General features: G+C 49.1%; 1 protein-coding gene across 2 annotated transcripts in view; it reads left to right on the forward strand.

Moving 5' to 3' along the window:
- Positions 1-11,609: 11,609 nt before the first annotated feature.
- The window catches only part of OCIAD1 (OCIA domain containing 1), a 42,632-nt gene continuing 28,964 nt past the window's right edge, over positions 11,610-25,277 (forward strand). Inside the window, exons 1-3 of one of the 2 annotated variants that reach the window (XM_075859621.1) lie at positions 11,610-11,639; positions 15,781-15,853; positions 22,774-22,827. In XM_075859621.1, the coding sequence (XP_075715736.1) occupies positions 11,625-11,639; positions 15,781-15,853; positions 22,774-22,827 (142 nt within the window). In that variant the 5' untranslated portion in view covers positions 11,610-11,624. Of the gene's footprint in view, positions 11,640-12,288; positions 12,566-15,780; positions 15,854-22,773; positions 22,828-25,277 lie in introns of those variants that run through there. The other variant, XM_075859614.1, reaches the window with a different exon arrangement.

Consider the following 25,277-nt stretch of genomic DNA (forward strand, 5'->3'; position numbering starts at 1 on the left):
AGTTCCCAGTGTTTCCCGTTCCTAATACCTGTAACCTGTATCCCGCGCTATCCTGGTCAAGTGCCATGTTGAGCTGAAGTCGTGCTGTGATCCATGCCTGGCGCCTGCCTGTTGCCTAGTCCCAGCTGAGCCTGACTTGCTACTGTCTGACCTACCACAGGTACATTATATGAACTATAGACTGTGACCTGTGTCCTGTTGGCCAGCTGCCATACCATCAGGGCGGTACGGCCCAGTGGGTCCACATACCCAACGTGACACCCGAGACCTGATTGCCCGTCATTTCTGGTGGCCCACGCTGCCCAAAGACATCATGGATTTTGTCTTGTCCTGCACAGTGTGCGCGACTAAAAAGGTTGCTCACTCCAAGCCTGCTAGACTGCTCCAGCCGCTTCCCTTTGCGCAATGATCCCTTGTAGCATATAGCAATGGACTTTGTCACGTACCTGCCTCCCTCTGCAGGTTGCAGTGCTTTCTGGGTGGTGGTGGATCGATTCTCGAAGATGGCTCCTTTCTTGCTGCTGACCGGTCTACCTTTTGCTTCTCGACTGGCTGACCTCTACATCCAACACATCTTCCACCTGCATGGCTTACCTCTGCATATCGTGTTGGATCAGGGGGTTCAGTTCACCTCGAAATTTTGGAGAGCCCCCTGAAAACTCCTTGATGTAAAGTTGGGCTTTTCCTCAGCCTACCATCCCCAGTCCAATGGCCAAGTCGAGATGATCCACCAGCATGATGACTGGGTGCAGCTTCTTCCTTGGGCCGAGATCTCCTATAACAACAACACAAGTGAGTCCAGTGCTTCTACACCGTTCTTTATTGTCTACGGCTAACATCCATGAATTCCTCTCCCTGTGTCCGCTACATCCCAGGTGCCTGCAGCTTACCCGATCCTGTATTCTGCTGGCAGTCGACCGCATGAAGCGAAAGGCAGACACAAGGAGAAGAGAGCCTCCCCAGTTTCTTCCGGGTACCAAGGTCTGGCTGTCCTCAAGGAATATCCGGCTGAGGGTGCCGTCGTGAAAATTTGCTCCCAGGTTCCTCTGACCCTTTGAGATCCTCCAGTGGATCTTTTATAAGCTTTGGCTGCCCGCTACCCGCCCGCTGCCCGCTACCCTCAGAATCCCCAACTCCTTTCACGTGTTTCTTCTGAAGCCTGTGGTCCTGAACCGCTACTCTAAGACCCTTAGCCCTGCAGTTGCCCCCAGCAGTTCTGCCGATGTATTCGAAGTCAAGGAGATCTTGGGCTTCAAGAGGATAAGAGGAAAAGCCTTTTACTTGGTGTATTGGAAGGGGTTTGGTCCAGAAGAGAGGTACTGGGAGCCAGAGGAGAATGTCAAGGCTCCTTCCCTCATTTAGAAGTTCCTCTCTCGTTCTGGTCCCAGGAAGAGGGGGCATAAGAGGGGGGATACTGTAATGTCCACGGTCACAGACCGCAGACTCCTATCATCCTGCAGACGTCTTCCTCCCCAGAGATGCCAGCACATGCGGCTGTCCTGTCCTGCAGTGACCACTAGGGTGCGCGTTCGAGCTCATTCCCGGCCTTAATGGGCCAGAGCACACACATGTTTTAGATAGAGTGATTGCTCCCATGATCACCCTGGACTATAAGAAGGGTCCTGCATCTTCCTTCATTGCCTGAACATTGTTGTGTTTACCCGTGTTAGTCTTTGCAAATGGTCCCTTAGTGGTTTCCTGTTCCCAGTGTTCAAGTTCCTGCTACCTGTATCCTGTATCCCGTGCTACCTTGTTCCTGTGCCATAGAGAGTTGGAGTCTTTTTGTGTCGTGTACTACGCCGGCTGTATTTCACCGCACCTGGTGTCTGCCTGCTGCCAAGGTCCCATCCGAGCCTGCCATCGCTACTGTCTGTATTGCCACCGGTACCCTTATTTGAACTATTGACTTTGCCTTGGTATCCTGTTTGGCCAGCTGCTATCCCGCTACGGCGGTACGGCCCAGTGGGTCCACACACCCATCGTGACACCTATGGTTAGTAGTGGAGCTTTGCCCTTAGTTGCGTCTTGGTGATGAGGGACATTAATTGCAGCATACCTCCCATGGAGATATCTGTCACATTTTACGGGGTGTATGGTGACAAAAATTCCACTGTTGCCCAACTGTTGTCCACAGGCTTACTTATTCACTTGCTCAAATGAGTTAAGAACAATTGAAGCTTATTTTTCGAGAACTGAACAAAAACTTGTTTCTCACGATGTACACTAAGGCCTCATGCCCACTTCAGTTATTTTCTTCAGTGTGCTATCGTTTCTTTTAATGAATAGCACACTGGCACATTCATTTCTATGGGCATGCACACCTCCCTTGTTTTAACGAAACCGTGTGGTCGTTCCGACAAAAATAGGACAGGTCCTAATCCTATCCGTTTTTGAGGGAACAGTCTCGGCCATTTCATTCATTTGGTTTGTTGAAACAACGGATTGCACACTGAAGCCATCACATACCTCCCAACTTTCAAGTATCACAAAGAGGGACAACCGTTGCGGTACGGGCACATTTTTTCCCTTTAAGCCATGCCTGAAATCCCACCCAGTCCCCGCCCATATACACCCGGTTTAGCCCACACAGTATCATGCTCCCATAGTGCCTCCCACACAGTATAATACCAAATAGCTGCCCCACACTGTAGAATGCCCTCTAGCTGCCACCATACAGTACACTGCCCAATAGATGCACCCATACAATATAAAGCCAACACAGATGCCCCATACAGTATAATGCCCACACAGATGCCCCCATACAGTATAATGCCCACACAGATTCTCGCATGCAGTATAATTCCCATACAAATGCACCCATGCAGTATAATGCCCAAATAAATTCCCCCATACAGCATAATTCCCCCATAGCAGCCCCCCATACATTATATATAATGCCCCCTTAGCTGCCCCTAGTGCCAGTGCCCTCGTAAATAGTGACACAGTACCCATGTAGATAGTGCACATGTACATAATGCCACAGTGTCCCCTGTAGATAGTGCACCTATATAGTGCCATGGTGCCCATTTAGATAGTGCCATACCACCCTGTAGATAGCGCCATTGGGACTCCCTATAGGAGCGGAATTCCCAGTCAGAGCATAGGCCGGGGATTCCGCTCCTAGAGGGAAGCCCTGATGTCATTGTCAATATATGGCTACTCCTTGAGCGGAATTCTCGTGGCCGATTCTGGCCGGGGGTTCCGCTCCAGGAGTAGCCCCTGACGTCAATGTCCATATGTGGACAGTGACCTCAGGGGTTTCCCCTGGGAGTGGAATCCCCAGCCAGATCATTGGCAATGGAGATTCCGCTCATGGAGTAGCTACTAATTCTGAAGCAGCGAACCATCGGCTCCCTGCTTAAGAATTAATTCAGAGTGGAAAAGTAGAGGGAGCTCCTCTGCTCACCGAGGACTCCCCGGGCACAGCTTTAGTTTAAGCGCTGTGCTCGGTTAAGCCCTTGACGTTACTGTCCATATATGGACAGTCACTTCAGTGGCTACTCCTTGAGCGCGACCCCCGTGGGATTCCTGACTCTGCCCGGGGATTCCGCTCCAGGAGGAGCCCCTGATGTCAATGTCCATATATGGACAGGGGTTTCCCCTAGGAGCGGAATCCCGGACAGATTATCGGCAATGGGGATTCCGCTTAAGGAGTACCCACTAACGTCACTGTCCATATATGGACAGTAACGTCAATGGTTTCCCCCGAGCACAGCGCTTAAAGTAGCGCTGTGCCAGGGGATTCCTCGGCGAGTGGAGGAACTCCCTCTGCTCCTCCACTATGATCTAATTCTGGAGCAGGGAGCAGATGGTTCCCTGCTTCAGAATTGGGTTCAACTGTATCTGCGTCCTGAGGGCGTCCATTATGGTGGACCACTGATCCTCATCAATCTCAGGTATATCCCTTTCCCTTTTATGAATAGCCACAAGGGGGTATCCATCTAAAAATGTGGACAATAAGAGCTGATATATCCACGATATAACCCCTCTTGTATTTTCAGAGGGACCAAGGGTTTGGACTATAGCGTCCTGTTGTAAATTCACTGGTGACTGTGAAAAATGTACCTAGAACGCATGCCTTAGTTATAGATACCTGTAAAACCCACTATGTGGGATGTGCAGGACGTCCCAAAGCTGCTGAAAGGATTTAAAGTCTGACCCACTGACCAGTTGAGAAACCCTCATAAGCCCCGCAGCCTTCCAATACTCCAACCCGCCTAATGCAATAAACTCAGGAAACTATCTATTCCCCCACAGGGGTGAATATTCCGTGCAACCAGTTACCCCTCCCAGTTGTTTTACTTTGCCCCATGTTTTGTGGATAAAGTCCAGCGTCGGAAACACAGAGCGACTACCAGAAAAAGAACCACCTTCAACAGCCATTAACAGAATCTCACATTTTAGATGACATTGCAATATTAATTCAGAAGCCCCCTCTTCTATGTGTATGCCTGTAATTTCCGTGGCTGTGGGCTGTGAGCTCCAATCCTCCCCTGACAGCCGCAGCCATGAGTCGGCAAGCGCTAGCCCCAGCCTCCTCCTCAGGAGACGACATCGCTCGCTTCCACTCACCTCAGCCGGATCCCGTAGGGTGCGCGCGCCCGCTCGTGCCCGCTCTTAAAGGGGCAGCGCACGTACCGGACTTTTGAAGAACTTTGACCCGTGAGTACCCTGGACTATAAGAGTTGTCCAGCCCCCTGCTTCTATGCCTGAGCGTTGTTGATGTTTCCTAAATTTGTCTATGTGATGGCCTCCTAGTGTGTTCCTGTTCCTGCTTTCCATACTATCCTGGTCGAGCACTGTGCTGTGCCAAAGTCGTGTCATGCTGTATCTACGTCTGACCTGCTTCACCTCGCCTGACGTCTACCTGCTGCCTAGTCCCAGCCGAGCCTGCCTTGCTGCTGTCCGAACTGCCACAGGTACCTATATGAAATATAGACATTTACCTGCGCCCTGTTGGCCAGCTGCCTTACCGCCAAGGTGGTATGGCCCAGTGGGTCCACAGACCCTTCGTGACAATGCCTCACCCATTAAGATGTTGGCACTGTGCAGCCAAAAAGTATGTCCAGGGGTTTGGGATGGCAAGGCCTCCTGAGTCTTTGGGCCTCTACAAAATTTCCAACCGCAATCTAGGATGGCCCTTCACCAAATAAGAGATGCATTGTGTAACTAGTATAGCAGTTGTGGCATCAGTATCATTTTTATAAGGTTCACACGGCCTATGACAGAAAGAGACAGCTTGCACCATGCACCAATCTTACGTTTAAACTTTTGTAGAATAGGAGTTAGGCCCTGTTCACACTGAGTTTTTTTGACACATTTTTTGACGCGGAAAGCGCATCGGAAAATGCGCCAAAAATGCCTCCCATTGATTTCAATGGGAGGCGGACGCGTTTTTTTACCGCGAGCGGTAAAAAGAAGCGACATGCCCTATCTTCGGCCGTTTATGCCTCTGAACCCCCATTGACATTAATGGGAGGCAGAGAAAGGGTATTTCGCTGCGTTTTTGCCTGTGGCACTCAATGGGCGCGAGCGAAAAACGCATCAGAAAATGCGGCAAACGGTGTGCAGGTAGATGAAGATCTGCCTCAAAATTCCGGCGAAATGCGGCAAACGGCGTGCAGGCAGATGAAAATCTGCCTCAAAATTTTTATAGCTACCATATGCAAATCCTTTAATTGTTGAGGAAAGTTTAACCGCAGCAGCTGGGGGTTTATAGCAATGGCAAACAAAAGAGGCGAAAGCGGACACCCCTGCCATGTACCCCTGTAAAGCTAAAATCTCTCCAATAAACTCCCATTCGCTCTAATTCTGGACTTGGGACTAGAGTATAAGACTTTAACCCAAGAGACGAACACAGGACCTATCCCCACACTAGCAAGCGTGTGCCATAGATATGACCATTCAACACTGTCAAACGACTTAGCGGCGTCGAGCAAGAAGATGGCCCTGTTTCCATCGTTATCTGTTGGCATCTGTAAGCGAAGAAACAGGCGACTAATATTTACAGACGTTGCTTTTCCAGGCATAAAACCTGTTCGGTCGTTTAGACTTAATAACCTTATTTAACCTATTGGCTAGAGCTTTCGCAAGGATTTTCACATTTGTAGATAATAAGGAGATAGGGCGATACGATTCAGGGAGCAGTGGGTCTTTACCCTCCTTGGGTAACACCTGCAATGGTAGCTTCTTGCATGGACGAGTAAGAACCCCAACTATAGGGACTCCTGGAACATCTCTAGGAGTCTTGGGAGCAGTACTTCCCCATATCGTTTATAAACCTCTGTTGACAAGCCACCAATTCCCAGGGCTTTCTCGATAGCCATATCTCACACAGCCTCCTGTAATTCCTCCAGGCTTAGAGGGACGTCAAACGGAGCCCTAGCATCAACATTCAGTTTAGGCAATTGAGCATTTTCCAAGAAACCCGTGATGTCTCCAATAGTAGGAGTCACCTTGGAGGAGTACAGGCATGCATAAAAGGACTGCAATATGCCCAAAATACCCGGTGCATTAGAGATCAAGCTACCCATAGAGTCCTTTAGGGCACTAATATGTAATATTGCTGGGGCCTAGAGATCATAGATAACATGTGACCGACCTTTTCCACTTCCGCAAAATTTCTTTGCTTAGCAAACTGTCTCTTTCTATCCGCCACCTCTAGATGGTGAGTTCTCAAGCAGGACTGAGCTTGCCTCAAGTAGTCGCTAGTGTCTTGTGTCGGGTTGGCAATAAAAGCCACTTCCGCAGCTGTCACAGCCACGTGCAGTGTGGTATCTAAAGCTTTAGACTTACATTTAGTGATGTTAATGGACTTCATCACAACCCCTCTCAAATAGGCCTTCATAGCCTCCCAAACCGAATGCACCGATGTCGATCTTGCATTAAATTCAAAGCATTCCGTTAACAGTCATGGGATTTGTTCCTTATCATGCATAATAGATAGCCAAAATGGGTTAAGCTTCCACGTCCAAGAGCTGCTACTCACCCCACGAAGTTCCATAACCACCCTCAAGGTTGAATGGTCAGACAAGGACCTAGGCATGTATTCTACCTCACTTATCCTAGAGAGCAGCGCAGGACTGCAAAGGGCCAGGTCTATGCGAGATAACGAAGAGTACGTTGAGGAGCAACAGGAAAACTGTCTATCCTGAGGGGGTTTGTCCCACCACACATCTATGAGGCCAATCAATGTAATAAGAACACCAAAAGGTGTCAGCTCCGAAAGTACACGTTGGGAGGCAATTCGACATCTATCCCAGGCAGAATCAGGGACATTATTAAAGTCCCCAACCAGAAGACAGGGGATCCCAGGATGCAAGGCTCCTAATTCCAATACCTCTTTCAACAAAACAGAAGAAAAAGGAGGGGGACATACAATGACACGTGTACAAGGATTTGCTGATCGACTTTACAGAGAAGCGTCCCTCCTCATCAATGCGCTGCTCAAGATACTGAAATGGTATATCCCTATGCACCAGGATGCCTACTCCTCTGGAGTTGTTAGAGTAAGCAGCATGGTATGCAAAAGTTATCCACGTTCTGCGCATTAGATCAATCCTATCAGTCGTAAGGTGTGTTTCCTGCAGCCAATAGATAGCAGGATGACATTTTAACAAAAATCTAAACACACCTTGCCTCTTAGTTGCATCACATAACCCTCTGACGTTCCAGCTAATTATTGGTGTGGATACAGACATATTTCACACGTGTAGCAGTCATTTGTAAACATGTGCAGCCCCAATCCTCTCCATATCTCAGACACATCAAAATAGTAAGGTCGAGCACCTTTCTCTGAATCCCCCCCAAATCCCTTCCCCCCACAACTAAACAGAACTGCTGTAATCATAGCAATAGAAATGCACATTCCCAAGAAATAGGCATTAACATAAAACATTACCCAACACTTAGATTGTATCAAGAGGTGCAAAACAAAAAAAAACAGTTAGAGGAGCAGCATCATCCACTCCCCCCTACCCTTGTCTCGCCTAGGAGTGACAAGAGTTTAACACAAGAGTAGTATGTTACACTAAAAACAAATAAATTAAATGGTCCCAGTTAGACAAGCCAGGAATCCCAGGGTATTAGATAGGAAAGTCTCCCCGTAGATACATCTCACATGTCAAGAGGCACAGGCTCCAATCGAAGCTGTCTTTCATGTTGGTCAAGCCACTGCAGGGCGTTATTAGGGTCATTGAAGAAATGAGTGCCACCCAAGATCGCCACTTGAAGTTTGGCGGGAAACAGCATCGAGCAGACCACTTTCAGCTCCCCCAGTCGCTTTTTAATATCCAGAAAGCAGGCCTGCCGTTTCTGGACCTCAGCCGAGTTATCTGGAAAGAGAGAAAGTTTACATCCATCGATGCTGAACTCCGGCAGGTCACGAGCTCTACAAAGCAAAGTGTCACGATCCTTAAAATGAAGCACTTTAGCCAGAATTGAGCGCAGTGCACGACTAGGTGGCAGTGGTCTGGTGGGAACACGGTGTGCTCTCTCAATGGCAAATAGTGGCAACAATACATCCTTCCTGAATTGTTGTAGAAACCAGCCTTCAATAAAATATTTGGGATTAGGTCTATCGTCCTTCTCAGGAAACCCAATAATGCAAACCTTATTGCTCCTGGACCGGTTCTCCAGGTCATCCACCTTTGACCAAAGAGCTACTGAGTCTTGCAAGACCCTCTGAGATGTTTTCTTAACTTTAAAGAGGCTCTGTCACCACATTATAAATGCCCTATCTTCTACATAATGTGATCGGCGCTGTAATGTAGATAACAACAGTATTTTTTATTTTGAGAAACAATCAATTTTGAGCGAGATCACGTGTGCTGTCATTCGCAGAAACTTTACCGAAGTGTCGGGAGTATGAATAGACATCGCGTCCTGGCTGGAGGTGATGTCTATTCACTCCCAAGACACTTCGGTAAAGTTAATGTGGAAGTATGTGACTGCACAGCGTGATCAAGCTGTGTTGCGAGTACTGCTAAAAATGAATGGAGAGAAGTGTATGATGCTGATTAGTCAGCATCATATACACTTCTCTTTACAACACCCAGTTGGTAAAAAAGTAAAAATACGCCCAGTTGTCTATTAAAAAACGAATTAAGAAACTAATTAGCATAAATCTAAAATTGTGCATTACTTGCTCAAAATTGATTGTTTTTCCAAATTAAAAACACTGTTATCTACATTACAGCGCCGATCACATTATGTAGGAGATAGGGCACTTATAATGTGTCACGTTGGGTAGTGTGTCACAGGGGACCCACTGGGCTGTACCACCTTGACGGTATGGTAGCTGGCCAACAGGACACAGTCTATAGTTCGTATAGGTGTACCTGTGGTAGCTCAGACAGTATAAAGACAGGCTCGGCTGGGACTAGGTAGCAGGCAGGCGCTAGGCGTGGTGTAGCAGGACAGGCGTGGTACTCAGCACAGCACGACTTCAGCTCAATACGGCACTTGACCAGGATAGCACGGGATACAGGTTACAGGTAGCAGGAACGGGAAACACTGGGAAATGGAAAACATTTAGGAGACCATTTGCATAGACAGACTAGGATAACGACAACAAGGCTCAGGCTTAGGCAAGGCAGGATAGTCCAGGGTGCTCATGGGCTAATTATGTGCATTAATTCAGGTGCGCGTGCTGGCCCTTTAACCCGGCCGGAAGAAGCGGAAGTGAGCGCTGGCCTCTCCTGAGGAGGAGATGGGGACCAGCGTTCACAAATCAATGGCTGCGGCCGTCAGGAGGTGAGTGAGCCTGACGGCCCGCGGCCATGGGCATGACGTAATGTGTGACAGAGACTCTTTAAGCACGTCATCTTCCAGGGTCGAGGTTCTTGCTTCCACCTCACTGGTCCTCTTAGAGATCTTGTGAACGTCCTGCCTTAGAACAGACAGCTCGTCTCATTCCCCCAACCTGCAGTGTCAGGGAGCTGATGGCAGTGTGGGCTCACCAGTAGCCACCCCAGGGCTCACACGTGTATCAGATGATTTCCGCTGCGTTGGTAGCGGCGCCATTACAGCTGTGCCAGCCGATTCCTCCTCAGAGAATAACTCCGCTGAGTCTGAGCTACAATGTCTGTCACTCTGGGGCCAAGCAGATGATCCCTCCTCCATGCCGTCTTTTCTGGCAAACCTCCTCAGACGGTCCGCAACAACCTCCCTTCTCTGTGCAGGAGTCACTGACCTCCGCACCCGCTCTGCGGCATCTTGAATATCGGTAGCTCGTCCGGCTTTTATGGGAGTTTTACCTCCCTTCCGCGGCATTACGACCAACAAAAGGTATGCCTGGACTCGGTGTAGGCAGGGGAAGTCAGCTATAGGCAGGAGAGTATCGATAGTGACAGCAATTCAGTGCAAACCAGATAAAAGTACGGAGTGGAGGCAGAAGATCCTACTCCATGCATAGTCAGGCCACGCCCCTGAATTAAAATGAATTCAACATTTTATTTGATGTAATGGACCTGACAAAATAGTCCAAATTGTTACAATAAAATGAAGAAAAAAAAACTTATTTAAAAAAAATAAAAGAAAAAAAATGAAAAATTGTAAGTACATACAAACTTACCTGCTTTGCTAGGAAACCCCTAAATAAGGCCCCCTGCACACGACCATGCCCGTAATCACAGCCCACAGGCCATATTCCCATTATAAAGTATGGGAGCACGGTCCGTAAAAGCAAAAAATAGGACATGTCCTATATTTTGCGGAGGCTTTCTCCGACACGGACTCCTTCCCGTAAATATACGGAAAGGTGTCCGTGGGCAATAGAAGTGAATGTGTCTGTAATTACGTGTCTGTAACTAAGGTCCCATGCACACGACCATAGATTTTATCTGTAATTATGGTTCGTAATTATGGACCCATTCATTTCTATGGCTGACAGACGCTTTCCCGTATTTTCAGACGTTTTTTGCTAAGCGTGTGAACATACCCTAAGCCGTACAAAGAGTGGGGCTTTATGGAAAAGTGGCAAGAAAAAAAGCCACTTCTTAGGCCCTGTTCACATCAGCGTTGCTCTTCAGTTGAGGGGTTCCGTCTGAGGTTTCCTTCGGGGTAAAACCCCTCAACGGAAAGGCAAACAGAGACCTTAGCTTCCGTTTGCATCACCATTGATCTCAATGGTGATGGAAACTTTGCTAATGGTTCCCGTTTGTGAACAGGTTCCGTTGTTTTGACGGAGTCAATAGCGCAGTCGACTGCAAGCTCCAACGGAACCCCTCAACGCTGATGTGAACAGGCCCTTAAAGTGAAACATAAGAAAACACGTTTTGAGTTCGATAAAAAACAAAGGGCAGACTCCCTAAACACATGGAGGAAGTTTCAATGGTCAGATGAGACCACTTATAACTCTACTTATTCTCCTGTACTTCCAGAACAGCCGAAAATCTCCCAACTACCCGACATACTCCCCTCTACCTCTCGTTACCGAGCGCTGGCGCAGACAACGTCCTGATGACACGATTTATGTCACTAATTGGGTGTGAAGCCACACTCCAAACCACACCCCCTTTTGATGGAATCAACCTGGCTGGTATTTTTTATGGGAAAGGTGGAGTGGGTATCTCTCCCACTCCACACTGCAGCACATGGGAGGAGTAGTACCACATCATGGAGATATGGCTCCTTTCTATGTAATATATTTATTATTAAACCCTGCAGACATGTAAGGGTATGTTCACACGACCCATTTTCAGATATAATTCAGGCTTTTTGCGCCTCGATTTACGCCTGAAAAAACGCCCCTAATACGCCTACAAACATCTGCCCATTGCTTTCAATGGGCATTACAATGTTCTGTTCCCACGAGCCTTAATTTTACGCGTCGCTGTCAAAATACGGCGCGTAAAATGACAGCTTGTCAAAAGAAGTGCAGGACACTTCTTGGGACGTTTTTGGAGCCGTTTTTCATAGACTCTATTGAAAACAGCTCCAAAAACGTCCGTAAAAAACGCTGCAAAAAACGCGAGTTGCTCAAAAAACATCTGAAAATCAGGAGCTGTTTTCCCTTGAAAACAGCTCCGTATTTTCAGACGTTTTTTGTTAAGCGTGTGAACATACCCTTATAATGAGTTATGTGTGAAATATTGGGTGTATAATGACACTCAGCGCGCCAAGTCCAATTGCATAACTGGAGCAGTTGCCCATGGCAACCTACTATATGTTGTTTTTTTTTAGAAAGCAGACAGGAAAATGAAAGCAGTATGGTGATTGGTTGTTATGGGCAAGGACGCGATTAGTTGCTATGGATAACTGTTCAAAGGCGTCGCTTGTAGTTCTGACTGTCGCCTTTCAGGCCGCCCCCGTATAGCGCGCACACTCGCCTCAGTAATAACACCATGTTATGCCAGATGTAGCGATGTACGGCAGGGGGCGGGCTGCAGGATTAGCACTTCCGGCTGTAGGAAGGATTTCCGGGCTGCATGCTGTACTTGTAAGAGCAGGAGTGCGGAGGTCACGTCGCTGTACAGGACACATTAGCCTCATGATTATATAGCAGTCCATGGACATGAGCTCTCCTCAGGAAAACCTCAGCGGGCGGCAGCACAGGAAAATGCAGGTACAGCGCTGTGTATCCGGCGAGGAGGGAGCCTGTTCTGTACAGGGCACCGCTGATATAATTATATAATGTCCAGCCAGGTACAAGGGCTACCCGTGCACTGCAGGCGATAGGAGAGCACACCCGCAGCTTTCACGCTGCGGTCCGTGGGGTGAGGGGTTTCCTTTATGAGGAGGGTCACTGCTAATAGTGTCACCCACTGATCATGTCTGTGGTGACCGGCCATCACTTGACATCTGCTGTGGGATCAGTCATGTTTCATTTCAACCCATCTGATTCTAAAGCTTTCCCTGAATAAGCGGTGCCAGGGTTGTGTAAATGCCACTTATCCTCGCTCTGACATTATAAAGAACCTGCCCATTTAGACAAGTACAATAGTCCTCTTTACGGTAAGTCCACACGTAGCGGGAACCCTGCAGAATTTTCTTTCCAGAAATTGACCTGCGGTGCGGATTCTCAATCTACAGCGTGTCCATTTCTCTTGTGGGATTTCTGCACAGAAATTTCGGACAGTTAACCCATGCACACGAACGTAAAAACGCCCGTAATTACGGCACGTTTTTACGGGCCCATGGACTTGGATTGGCCACGGGTACCTCCCCGTATGCTTACGGGAAGGTGCCGGTGCCGTTGAAAAATATAGAACGTGTCCTATTTCAGGTCGTAATTACGGCACGGGCAGGCCCATAGAAGTCTATGGGGCTCCTGCAATTACGGGTGACTACGTGTGTGCACCTGTAATTACGGGAGCGTTGCTAGGCGACGTCAGTAAATAGTCACTGTCCAGGGTGCTGAAAGAGTTAAACGATCGGCAGTAACTGTTTCAGCACCCTGGACAGTGACTTCCGATCACAATATAGATTAACCTGTAAAAAAAAAAAAAAAAAAAAAAGACGTTCATACTTACCCAGAACTCCTTGCTTCTTCCTCCAGTCTGGCCTCCTGGGATGACGTTTCAGCCCATGTGACCTGCTGCAGCCAATCACTGGCTGCAGCGGTCACATGGACTGCCGCGTCATCCAGGGAGGTCGGGCTGGATGTCAAGAGGGACACCGTCACCAAGACAACGGCCGGGTAAGTATGAATTTCTGTTACTTTTTCTGCGGAAAGGGCTGCCCCTTCTCTCTATCCTGCACTGATAAAGAGAAGGGGCTGCCGATTAGTGCAGTGCAATTTTGCAGCGAAAACGTGCCCATAAATACGAGTGGAATACTGGTGACACCGGACCCGTATTTACGGGCACGGGTCCGTAAATACTGGTGCAATACGGGTCGAATACGTGTGACCAAGGACCCGTATTTACAGGAGGACAAAAATAAGTTTGTGTGCATGAGGCCTAAGGGTAAGTTCACACACAGCGTAAACGCTACAGATTTTCCGCAACTGATTTAATTGTGGAAAATCCGCAACGTATTACAGTAGCAGAGTGGATGAGATTTTACCAAATGTCATTCACACGCTGCGAAAAAAAATCAGCTGAAAACACATTAATAAACTAGTGTTTTGTTTTGTTTTTGTAATCCGCAGCCTGTCAATTTATGCTTTGGAATCGCTGCTGTTCTATTGCAGGTTTTCCCCATTAAATTCAATAGGGATGTGAAGCCTGAAACAAATGGCAAATGTTGCGAGTTTTGTGGTGAAATGGCTATGATTCCGCCCCAAAAATTGCAAATCAGAAAAAAATAAACTTTGAAATGAATAAAAAGGTTAATACTTACCCCTGGGTTTGGTCATGGCGACGCTTTCTTCTGGTCTCCGTGCAGTCTGGAATGATGTGTTCTCACATGGGCTGCAGTGTCATTACAGGAGGCCAGGGGGTCGTGTCGCTATGAGAATGGGGCAATCGTGTTGTTTTTTTTCAGCGACTGTTTTCCACAACATAGATTCTGCTTGAAAAACTGCACCGCAATTCAGTGTTTTTTTTGGGCGGAATTCCTCGCGTGTTCAAGGATGGATATTCTGCGTGTTTTCACGCAGCGTATCCTCTGTGTGAACATCGCCTAATGCTGCAGTGTTGATGCTACATTTCGACGTACCCTTTATAGTGAAGACCGTGACTTATGTCTATGGCCAGCTTTAGGTCAACATGCCTTATGAAGTCACTTTTTGGGATTTTTACAGGTAACATTATTTTTTTCCCAACATATAATCACCAGATCAGTGCTTTCCTATTACCAGACTGGCTTCTTACCACGATTATCGGAGCATGACTTGAGTTCTGCCATAGACAACAAATGAGCTAAGGCTACACGGCGACTTTGGCCGTGACAAATGTCGCGTTGCCAAATATCGCTCTAGCGCGGTCTTCTTCGAAAATAATTAAGGTCAATGTGATTGCATTGCGACCCACAAGTTGACGCTACTCCACAGTCACAAGAGATGCGAAGATGCTGGATTTTTTGCAAATGTTTTGGAGCAACCTGCGGGTCACAAGGACTTTCATTACCTTTGTCGCAGCTTAAGTGCCTTGTAGCGGTAACTGTAGTTGCAGATAATTTCAGTAGCGTGACCTCCAGTGGGCGGTCCTGCTCAGTGATTGACCACGATCTCTGTATGCATGCTCATAAAGGAAAGTCTTGTCAATCATTGAGTAGGACCGCCCACTGGACTCCTAAGCCCAATATGAGCACAGATTTAGAAGTTCTACTAACCTTTTCTCCACAGAACTATCAATCTGCTCCTCCCGCTCTATAACATGCGGCCCGCAGGTCAGACTGCATTTTCAATGTGACAGATTCCCTTTCGAGATGAGCCGTCGGCTCTCCTGACAATGACCTCTTGATTTCCTGTGGTGGTGCTGCATGAAGCTGGCCATAGACATAGGGTAGTTTGACTGTCCAGCCAATGGCTGTCGTTTCTGACTCCCTCCAGTAACGTACTGTACCTATGTGCATTTGATGCTTTTCTGTGGAAGAAAGGAAATACGTGGACGCCAAGCAACCGTGGTGCCACTTATATGCGAGAAAACAAACGATCGGCTGAGTAAAAATCCAACCTTTCTAAACACGGAGAACTTGACCAGGATTGATCCTGCATTCTGGTCTGTAAGTGGTATTGGTAGACACTGATATTCTTTCTTGTAACCCTGACATACCGCAATTGCTGATATTCCCGCCAGTGTTGCGTCTGTCAGTGACCGAGAGCAGCGTTTGTTGTCTTTTTTTTATGTTTCTTTAATAAAAAAGTACTATTATTATTATTTATTTTTTTTTCAGAGTGGTTACGCTCCCACTGAAGAGGAGCTGAGAGTCTTGAAAGAATGTAATTCTGAGAGCTTTTGGTACAGATGTAAGTGTCATCGCACTTGATTCCATTGATTCTCTTTTTCAGATGGAGGGTTTTGCAGGCAGAAAAAATTTGCCACAAATTTCCTTTAGGAATTTTGAGGCAGATTTGACGTGCCTGCTCTTTCTTGTCGCCTTCTTCAGAGCGTTTTTCGCCCGCGGCCTATGAGGGACGCAGGCAAAAAACGCAGCTAAAAACACTTTCTCTGCCTCCCATTATTTCAATGGAAAGTCAGAGGAGGAACCGTGGCAAGAAAGACCATGCTGCTGTTTTTTACTGCGAGCGGTTAAAAGCTGCAGTGTAAAAAAAAAAGAACCCTCTGCCTCCCATTGAAAACAATGGGAGGTGGTTTCGGACGTTTATTTGACGCTCATTCCAATGCAGCTTCTGCGTCAAAATCAGCGCCAAAAACTCTGAGAACTTGGCCCTACACCAGGGGTCTCAAGCTCGCGGGCCGCATGCGGCCCCTGGGGCTGTCATCTGCGGCCCGCGGGACACAGAGCCGCTAGTATCGGCTCTGCTCCGAGACTCTGGAATTCCCTGACATCGCTGTCCACATATGAACAGCGATGTCTGGGGCTTCCCCAGAGCCTGAGTCCCGAGCAGAGCGCTGGTGTCGGCTCTGCTCCGGGACTCTGTGGAATTCCCTGACATCGCTGCCCATATATGGACCGTGTGTCAGGGTCTTGCCCAGAGCAGAGCGCTGGTGTCGGCTCTGCTCCTGGACTCTGTGGAATTCCCTGACATCGCTGTCCACATATGAACAGCCAAGTCTGGGGCTTCCCCAGAGCCGGAGTCCCGAGCAGAGTGCTGGTGTCGGCTCTGCTCCGGGACTCTGTGGAATTCCCTGACATCGCTGCCCATATATGGACAGTGTGTCAGGGTCGTGCACAGAGCGGAGCAGAGCGCTGGTGTCGGCTCTGCTCCTGGACTCTGTGGAATTCCCTGACATCGCTGTCCACATATGAACAGCGATGTCTGGGGCTTCCCTAGAGCCGGAGTCCCGGGCAGAGCGCTAGTACAGGCTCTACTCCGGGACTCTGTGGAATTCCCTGACATATCTTCCCATATATGGACAGTGTGTCAGGGTCTTCCCCAGAGCGGAGTCCCGGGCAGAGCGCTATTATCGGCTCTGCTCCGGGTCTCTGGGGAAGCCTCTGACATCGCTGTCCATACATCGACAATGATGTCAGGGGCTTCCCCAGAGCAGGAGTCCCAGTGATGTCAGGAGCACAGTCCCAGGAAGAGCCTACTAGCGCTCTGCCTGGGACTCCAGCTCTGGGCAAGCCCCTGACATCACTGGGGGCAGCCTCTGCAGAGGGCACTGGGGGCAGCCTCTGCAGAGGGCACTGGGGGCAGCCTCTGCAGAGGGCACTGGGGGCAGCCTCTGCAGAGGGCACTGGGGGCAGCCTCTGCAGAGGGCACTGGGGGCAGCCTCTGCAGAGGGCACTGGGGCCAGCCTCTGCAGAGGGCACTGGGGCCAGCCTCTGCAGAGGGCACTGGGGCCAGCCTCTGCAGAGGGCACTGGGGCCAGCCTCTGCAGAGGGCACTGGGGCCAGCCTCTGCAGAGGGCACTGGGGCCAGCCTCTGCAGAGGGCACTGGGGCCAGCCTCTGCAGAGGGCACTGGGGCCAGCCTCTGCAGAGGGCACTGGGGCCAGCCTCTGCAGAGGGCACTGGGGCCAGCCTCTGCAGAGGGCACTGGGGCCAGCCTCTGCAGAGGGCACTGGGGCCAGCCTCTGCAGAGGGCACTGGGGCCAGCCTCTGCAGAGGGCACTGGGGCCAGCCTCTGCAGAGGGCACTGGGGCCAGCCTCTGCAGAGGGCACTGGGGCCAGCCTCTGCAGAGGGCACTGGGGCCAGCCTCTGCAGAGGGCACTGGGGCCAGCCTCTGCAGAGGGCACTGGGGCCAGCCTCTGCAGAGGGCACTGGGGCCAGCCTCTGCAGAGGGCACTGGGGCCAGCCTCTGCAGAGGGCACTGGGGCCAGCCTCTGCAGAGGGCACTGGGGCCAGCCTCTGCAGAGGGCACTGGGGCCAGCCTCTGCAGAGGGCACTGGGGCCAGCCTCTGCAGAGGGCACTGGGGCCAGCCTCTGCAGAGGGCACTGGGGCCAGCCTCTGCAGAGGGCACTGGGGCCAGCCTCTGCAGAGGGCACTGGGGCCAGCCTCTGCAGAGGGCACTGTGGCCAGCCTCTGCAGAGGGCACTGTGGCCAGCCTCTGCAGAGGGCACTGTGGCCAGCCTCTGCAGAGGGCACTGTGGCCTTATCTACAGAGGGCACTGTGGCCTTATCTACAGAGGGCACTGTGGCCTTATCTACAGAGGGCACTGTGGCCTTATCTACAGAGGGCACTGTGGCCTTATCTACAGAGGGCACTGTGGCCTTATCTACAGAGGGCACTGTGGCCTTATCTACAGAGGGCACTGTGGCCTTATCTAGGGGTGTGTTGCCTTATCCACAGAGGGCACTGCGGCAGCATCCACAGAGGGCACTGCGGCAGCATCCACAGAGGGCACTGCGGCAGCATCCACAGAGGGCACTGCGGCAGCATCCACAGAGGGCACTGCGGCACTATCCACAGAGGGCACTGCGGCACTATCTAAAAAGGGGCTACCCAATCTTGACGTGTGCTAACTGAGCCGCCGGACTGCATTTGGCGACACTTAAACTGGAAAGCTGGATTGTTGAAATAAGCACGTGGAGAAATATCTCAAATTTTAACCTAGCGCTATTATTATAGCAATGTAGTATTATTATTCTAGTAATATAGTGTTATAGTAGTTCAAATAACTAATTGATTAACAATAATTTTGTATTGTATCAAATTTGAAAGTAATGCGGCCCGTCAACTTCCCATTTTTTCTATATGCGGCCCACTTACCCGGCCGAGTTTGAGACCCCTGCCCTACACTGTGACTTGCAAGAACATGCCGTTTTCTTATTACTCAATGGAGGAAAGTATATCTGATTGCCATAGTATTTTGATTTTTTTTGAGTTGTGCAGCAGAACACAAGCATAACCAAATACTCTCGTCGTTGCTTGGGTAAGCTAAAGCCCTACGTATGTGCTGCTCCCTCCTTCCCTCTTCTTGCTTACCAGTATCTGTATTCCTATACATGTCACTCAGCTTACTGGGACTGGTAAGATAAAAGTTATGGAAACCTTCGACATGGGGAAAAAAAAAGTATCTTATGTATGCGTTTACCAAGAGTTCAAAAATAGAAAAAAAAACTTGCACTAAAATTTAGGATGCAACCTTTAGGCTGGGTTCACACACCCTATTTCCGGACGTAATTCGGGCGTTTTAACCTCGAATTACGTCCGAAAATACGGCTCCAATTCGCCGGCAAACATCTGCCCATTCATTTGAATGGGTTTTATGATGTTCTGTGCCGACGGTCATTTTTTTTACGCGCCGCTGTAAAAAAGACGCACGCGTCAAAGAAGTGCCTGTCACTTCTTGGGACGTAATTGGAGCCGTTTCCATTGGCACCATAGAAGAACAGCTCCAATTACATCCGTAATGGACGCTGCGAAAAAAAGCCGGCAACATGCCATTACGTCTGAAATTCAGGAGCTGTTTTCTCATGAAAACAGCTCCGTGATTTCAGCCGTAATGGACACTGCCGTGTGAACATAACCTAATTCTATCATTAATTTTTTAGACCCCCTTGTATACCATTTGCAACCGACTCTAGTTTTAGGCTTTTTTTTTGTATGGGGTTGTCCCTCCCACTAGCTCGTGTATCAGCACAGCTTAATTCCTGTACTGCTTTCTCCTTCTATAGCCCATGACGGATCTGTTCTCCCTTGTGCTGGCAGACGCAGGTGAAAAACATCTTCTACATGCTTCACATGTAAAAACTGCATGGCCAATCACTGCGTCTCAAAATTGCCGTAAAATGCATGCAGTTTTGCGGCATGGGTTTTGACTGCAGCACACAGCCTTAGGGCGGATTTACACGAGCGAGTGCGTTTTGCGCACGCAAAAAGCGTGCAAAAGGCACTTAACAGCTCCGTCTGTCATGTTCATATGTTGCGCGGCTGCGTGCTTTTCACGCAGCCGCCATCATTAACCCCTTCCCCCTGCTTTCATTCTGGGCCCTAATGACCAAGCGATTTTCTAAATTTTTCCATTGTCACATTCGAAGAGCTATAACTTTTTTTTATTTTTGCGTCGACATAGCTGTATATGGTCATGTTTCTTGCGGGACGTCTTGTCGTTTTTATTGGTACCATTTGAGAGTAGATATGACTTTGATCACTTTTTATCACATTTTTTTAAAGTCAGGATTAACAGAAAACAGCAATTCTTCCATAGTTTTTTGTTTTATTTTTTACGGCGTTTACAGTGCGGGTTAAATAATGTAATCGATTTATAGTCGGGGTCGTTACGGACATGGCGATACCAAATATGTGCAACTTTTTTGCTTTATTGTGGTTTTTATTTAATAGTAAATCAGTTTGTAAGGGGAAAAAGTGTTTTTTTTTAAATTAACTTTATTCAACTTTTTTTTAACTTTTATACTAGTCACACTAGGGGACTACACTATGCGATCCTCCGATCGCTATTATAATACACTGCAATACTTTTGCCATTGCAGACACAGACACTCAGCGATCTTATCGCCGGGTGTTGGTGGGATGAGAGCATCGCATCTGAGGGGTTAAACGGGTGAGATCGATACTAATATCGATCTCACACGGCAGAGCAGGGACGCCCTCAGCTACCTCTGGGAGATTTGACAGCTCTCTTTTTTTCTTTATTCTAATGCAGCGCCGTGGAATGGCGGCGCTGTAGAATAAAGCCCATTAATGACCGCCGTGAAAAGGCTTATCGGCGGTCATCAAGGGGTTAATGACACTCCGTTTTGGATGTTTGTAAACCTAAAAGCACTGTTTACATTAATTTTTTTACTGCTGTTGCGCGAATAACGCGCGTCCCACGGAAGTGCGTCCGAGTGGTGCGCGTGATTTTCACGCACCCATTGGCTTCAATGGGTGCGTGATGCGCGAAAAACGCAGAAATATAGAACCTGTCGTGAGTTTTACGCAGAGGACTCACGCTGCGCAAAAATCACGGACAGTCTGCACTGCCCCATAGACTTGCATAGGCCCGTGTGATCCTCGTGAAATTCACGCGGTTTGCACGGACGCAAATCCCGTTCGTGTAAATCCGCCCTTAGTATTTCCGTTTTCTCTAGAGTAACCAGCTCTGTAATGTCAGGTTTTGACTTCATTTTGCATATAGGAAATGCTTAAAGATTTTTTCCCATCTTAGACGTTTATGGCATATCCACAGGATATGCCATAAACGTCTGATAGATGTAGCTCTGGCACTCAAACCTATATCGGAAATCGGGGTCCCCTGACCCTTTGCTCGATTGGTGAGTCAGCCACTGTCAGCGGGAGGTGGCTGGGATTACAGAAATAACTGTGCTTGCTGTGCTACGCTGTTTCTATAACTTCTATAGATGTGAATAGAAGTTAGGGGCCTGTTCATCTCACCGTTCGCTTTCCGTTCCGGGGTTCCGTCGGAGGTTTCCGTCGGGTGAACCCTGCAACGGATAGTTAAAGTGAAACCACAGCTTCCGTTTCAGTCACCATTGATATCAATGGTGACTGAAACATGGCTAATGGTTTCCGTTCATCACTATTCCGGCAGATTTCCATTTTTCTGACGGAATCAATAGCGCTGTCGACTCCGCTATTGATTCCGTCGTTGAAACAGAAATCTGCCGGAATGGTGACGAACGGAAACCATTCGCAATGTTTCCGTCACCATTGATATCAATGGTGACTGAAACGGAAGTTGTGGTTTCACTTTCCGTTGCGGGGTTCACCCGACGGAAACCTCCGACGGAACCCCGGAACGGAAAGCGAACGGTGAGATGAACAGGCCCTTACAGAAACACAGCTCCCTGTTTCCTCCGTTTTCGAGATGGGTGCGGAATACTCTCAGGTAGAGGCTCAGTATGGTAACAAAATCTATTTTTGGCTTCTAAATTTTTAGAGAAATTTTTTTTTGCCTGTCATCCAGTTGCATTAGACAAAGATTTAAGACAAATCTTCTGTTTGCCTGCCATCAGTACTAGAGGAAGCATAGGAGCTTACTGCATACTGTGTTATTGTGGAGTTGAATATAAAATCTCTAAGGGTATGTTCACACGCCTAACAAAAAACGGCTGTAAAATACGAAGCTGTTTTCGAGGGAAAACAGCCCCTGATTTTCAGCCGTTTCTCATGCATCAGGCGTTTTTTGATGCGTTTTTTTTACGGTTGTTTTTGTAGCTATTTTTTTTTATTGAGACCATGAAAAACAGCTCAAAAAAACCAGCTCAAGAAGTGACATGCACTTTTTTTTTTTCCGGGGCGTTTTTTACAGGCCGTTTTTACAAACTGCTGCGTAAAAAACCGCCCTTTGGGAACGAAACGCTGTTTTTCCTATTTAAATCAATGGGCACTTCAGCCTCCGTATTTTTAGCCATCTTTCGGTACGTTTACGGCCCGAAAAACGGCTGAAAATGAGCCGTGTCAACATACCCTAATGGTGGCTGCAAGTAGCCAGAACATAAAGCAAATCATTTTCCGATCTGACTTTGGGTGTAGAGATACACTAATTCGACATCAGATCGGGCAGGGGATCATACTAGGAGGGACGTTTTATACCCCCCCCAATGGTAACCCAATGGACTCGCTTTTATAGGCCGATCATCCAGGTCTTTGTCCATTTGGGAAGTGGTAGTCTGAAGTAATTTGTCATCAAAGCTACTGCTGCGATTGCTCTGGTTGCTTTTAAGCGTTCCTATTGATGAGGAAATAGGTGGAATAATATATAAATATAATATACAAGTTACTGTCCAGTCAGACCGACACTTTTCAAATAGATTCGGTGTAATATATATATATTTTTTTTCTTTAATTTCAGCTGTCCCCTTCTCAGTCGTAAGCATGCTGGCCACACAGGCCCTCGTCCACAGAGGTAAGCACTATTCTTTACAGCATGGACTATAGACTACTATTAAAGTGGCTTTCCAGGGAAAAACAAAATGATGTACCAGAGTACACTGCCTTCATAGTAATTTAACTTACCAATATGCTTCTTGTTTCAATTCCGTCCGCTTCCATCTTTTCTGTGTCGTGCGCCACTGGGCTGTAAGTTTTCTTTTCTTTCTATCCACCCACCCCTGGGGGAAGGGAGAATAAGGAGGTGGAGCGGTAGGGAAAGTGAGGGATGAGATACGTAAGAATAGGGGGCGGCGGTATGGATAGTGCGAGCGGGAGGGGGCATTGGACACAAGTTAGACTGCTAGGGGAGATTGAATTTTCTTTGCGAAGGCACGCACTCCAGGGCGGATATTTTCCTCCCTGAACTACCATCGGGCATGGAAAGACGCCACTGTACGTTGGGCGGTACTGCTGCCATGGCAACCGGCCGATGCCTGGAGAAGGCTCGATACACTCCAGGGATCATATGGTTGCCACGGTAACAATACCTCCCAGCGTGCAGGAGCGTCATTCCATTTCTGATGTTCGTTCGGGTGGGAACTTATAACTGGACTGATGCTTTTATTGATTTGTGTAAATGGTAAACTAAAGGCCCTTCTAGGCCTCATGCACCTGACCGTGCCTGTAATCCCTTCCTGTGATTACGGTCATGGACGGTCGCGGTTAGTCACCCGCATTTGTGGGCTGTGCTCCCATTATAAGGTATGGGAGTGCAGTTGGTAAAATAAAAAAAATAGGACGCCGTCCTATTTTTTACAGAAGCTTTCTACGGCCCGGACACCTTCCCATAAATATACGGGAGGATGTCTGTCGGCCATAGAAATGAATGGGTCCGTAATTAAAATCTACGGTCGTGTGCATGGGGCTTTACACAGGCCGATGATTGGGGAACGGAAAGCTTATTCCCCATAATCGGCCCCTTTTAAAAGGCCCGGCAATCAGCTGACATACAAGCAAGCCCTCATTTGTCAGCTGATCACATTTTATGCAGCAGTAAAACTTGTCGACATGGATAGTTTGTCTCTGTGTAAATGGGATGTGCAGCCAACAATGATGCAAACTGTATGAATCAGGGGCGTAACTAGGAAAGACTGGGCCCCATAGCAAACTCTTGACTGGGGCCCCCCCTCCCCTAGGTGTCACACAACCCCCCCCCCCTTGTAGATAGTGCCTTTTTTACAGCGCCCCCTGTAGATATCTACAAAGGGGGCTGTATGGCGTTCTCTACAGGGGGGGCTGTATGGCGTTCTCTACAGGGGGGGTCTGTATGGCGTTCTCTACAGGGGGGGTCTGTATGGCGTTCACTACAGGGGGGGCTGTATGGCGCTCTCTACAGGGGGGGGGGCTGTATGGCGTTATCTACAGGGGGAGGGCTGTATGGCGTTATCTACGGGGTGGGCTGTATGGCGCTCTCTACAGGGGGGGGCTGTATGGCGCTCTCTACAGGGGGGGGGCTGTATGGCGTTCTCTACAGGGGGGGGCTGTATGGCGTTCTCTACAGGGGGGGGGCTGTATGGCGTTCTCTACAGGGGGGGGGCTGTATGGCGTTCTCTACAGGGGGGGGGCTATATGGCGCGAACGCCATACAGCCCCCCTTGTAGAGAGCGCCATACAGCCCCCCTTGTAGAGAGCGCCATACAGCCCCCCTTGTAGAGAGCGCCATACAGCCCCCCTTGTAGAGAGCGCCATACAGCCCCCCTTGTAGAGAGCGCCATACAGCCCCCCTTGTAGAGAGCGCCATACAGCCCCCCTTGTAGAGAGCGCCATACAGCCCCCCTTGTAGAGAGCGCCATACAGCCCCCCTTGTAGAGAGCGCCATACAGCCCCCCTTGTAGAGAGCGCCATACAGCCCCCCTTGTAGAGAGCGCCATACAGCCCCCCTTGTAGAGAGCGCCATACAGCCCCCCTTGTAGAGAGCGCCATACAGCCCCCCTTGTAGAGAGCGCCATACAGCCCCCCTTGTAGAGAGCGCCATACAGCCCCCCTTGTAGAGAACGCCATACAGCCCCCCTTGTAGAGAACGCCATACAGCCCCCCTTGTAGAGAACGCCATACAGCCCCCCTTGTAGAGAACGCCATACAGCCCCCTTGTAGAGAACGCCATACAGCCCCCTTGTAGAGAACGCCATACAGCCCCCTTGTAGAGAACGCCATACAGCCCCCCTTGTAGAGAACGCCATACAGGCCCCCCCCCCTGTAGGGAAAGGCATACAGGCCCCCCCCCCTGTAGGGAACGGCATACAGGCCCCCCCCCCCCTGTAGGGAACGGCATACAGGCCCCCCCCCCTGTAGGGAACGGCATACAGGCCCCCCCCCCCCTGTAGGGAACGGCATACAGGCCCCCTGTAGGGAACGGCATACAGGCCCCCCCCCCCTGTAGGGAACGCATACAGGCCCCCCCCCTGTAGGGAACGGCATACAGGC

This window comes from Rhinoderma darwinii, chromosome 1 (assembly GCF_050947455.1).
Source record: "Rhinoderma darwinii isolate aRhiDar2 chromosome 1, aRhiDar2.hap1, whole genome shotgun sequence".
Classification (NCBI taxonomy): domain Eukaryota; kingdom Metazoa; phylum Chordata; class Amphibia; order Anura; family Rhinodermatidae; genus Rhinoderma; species Rhinoderma darwinii.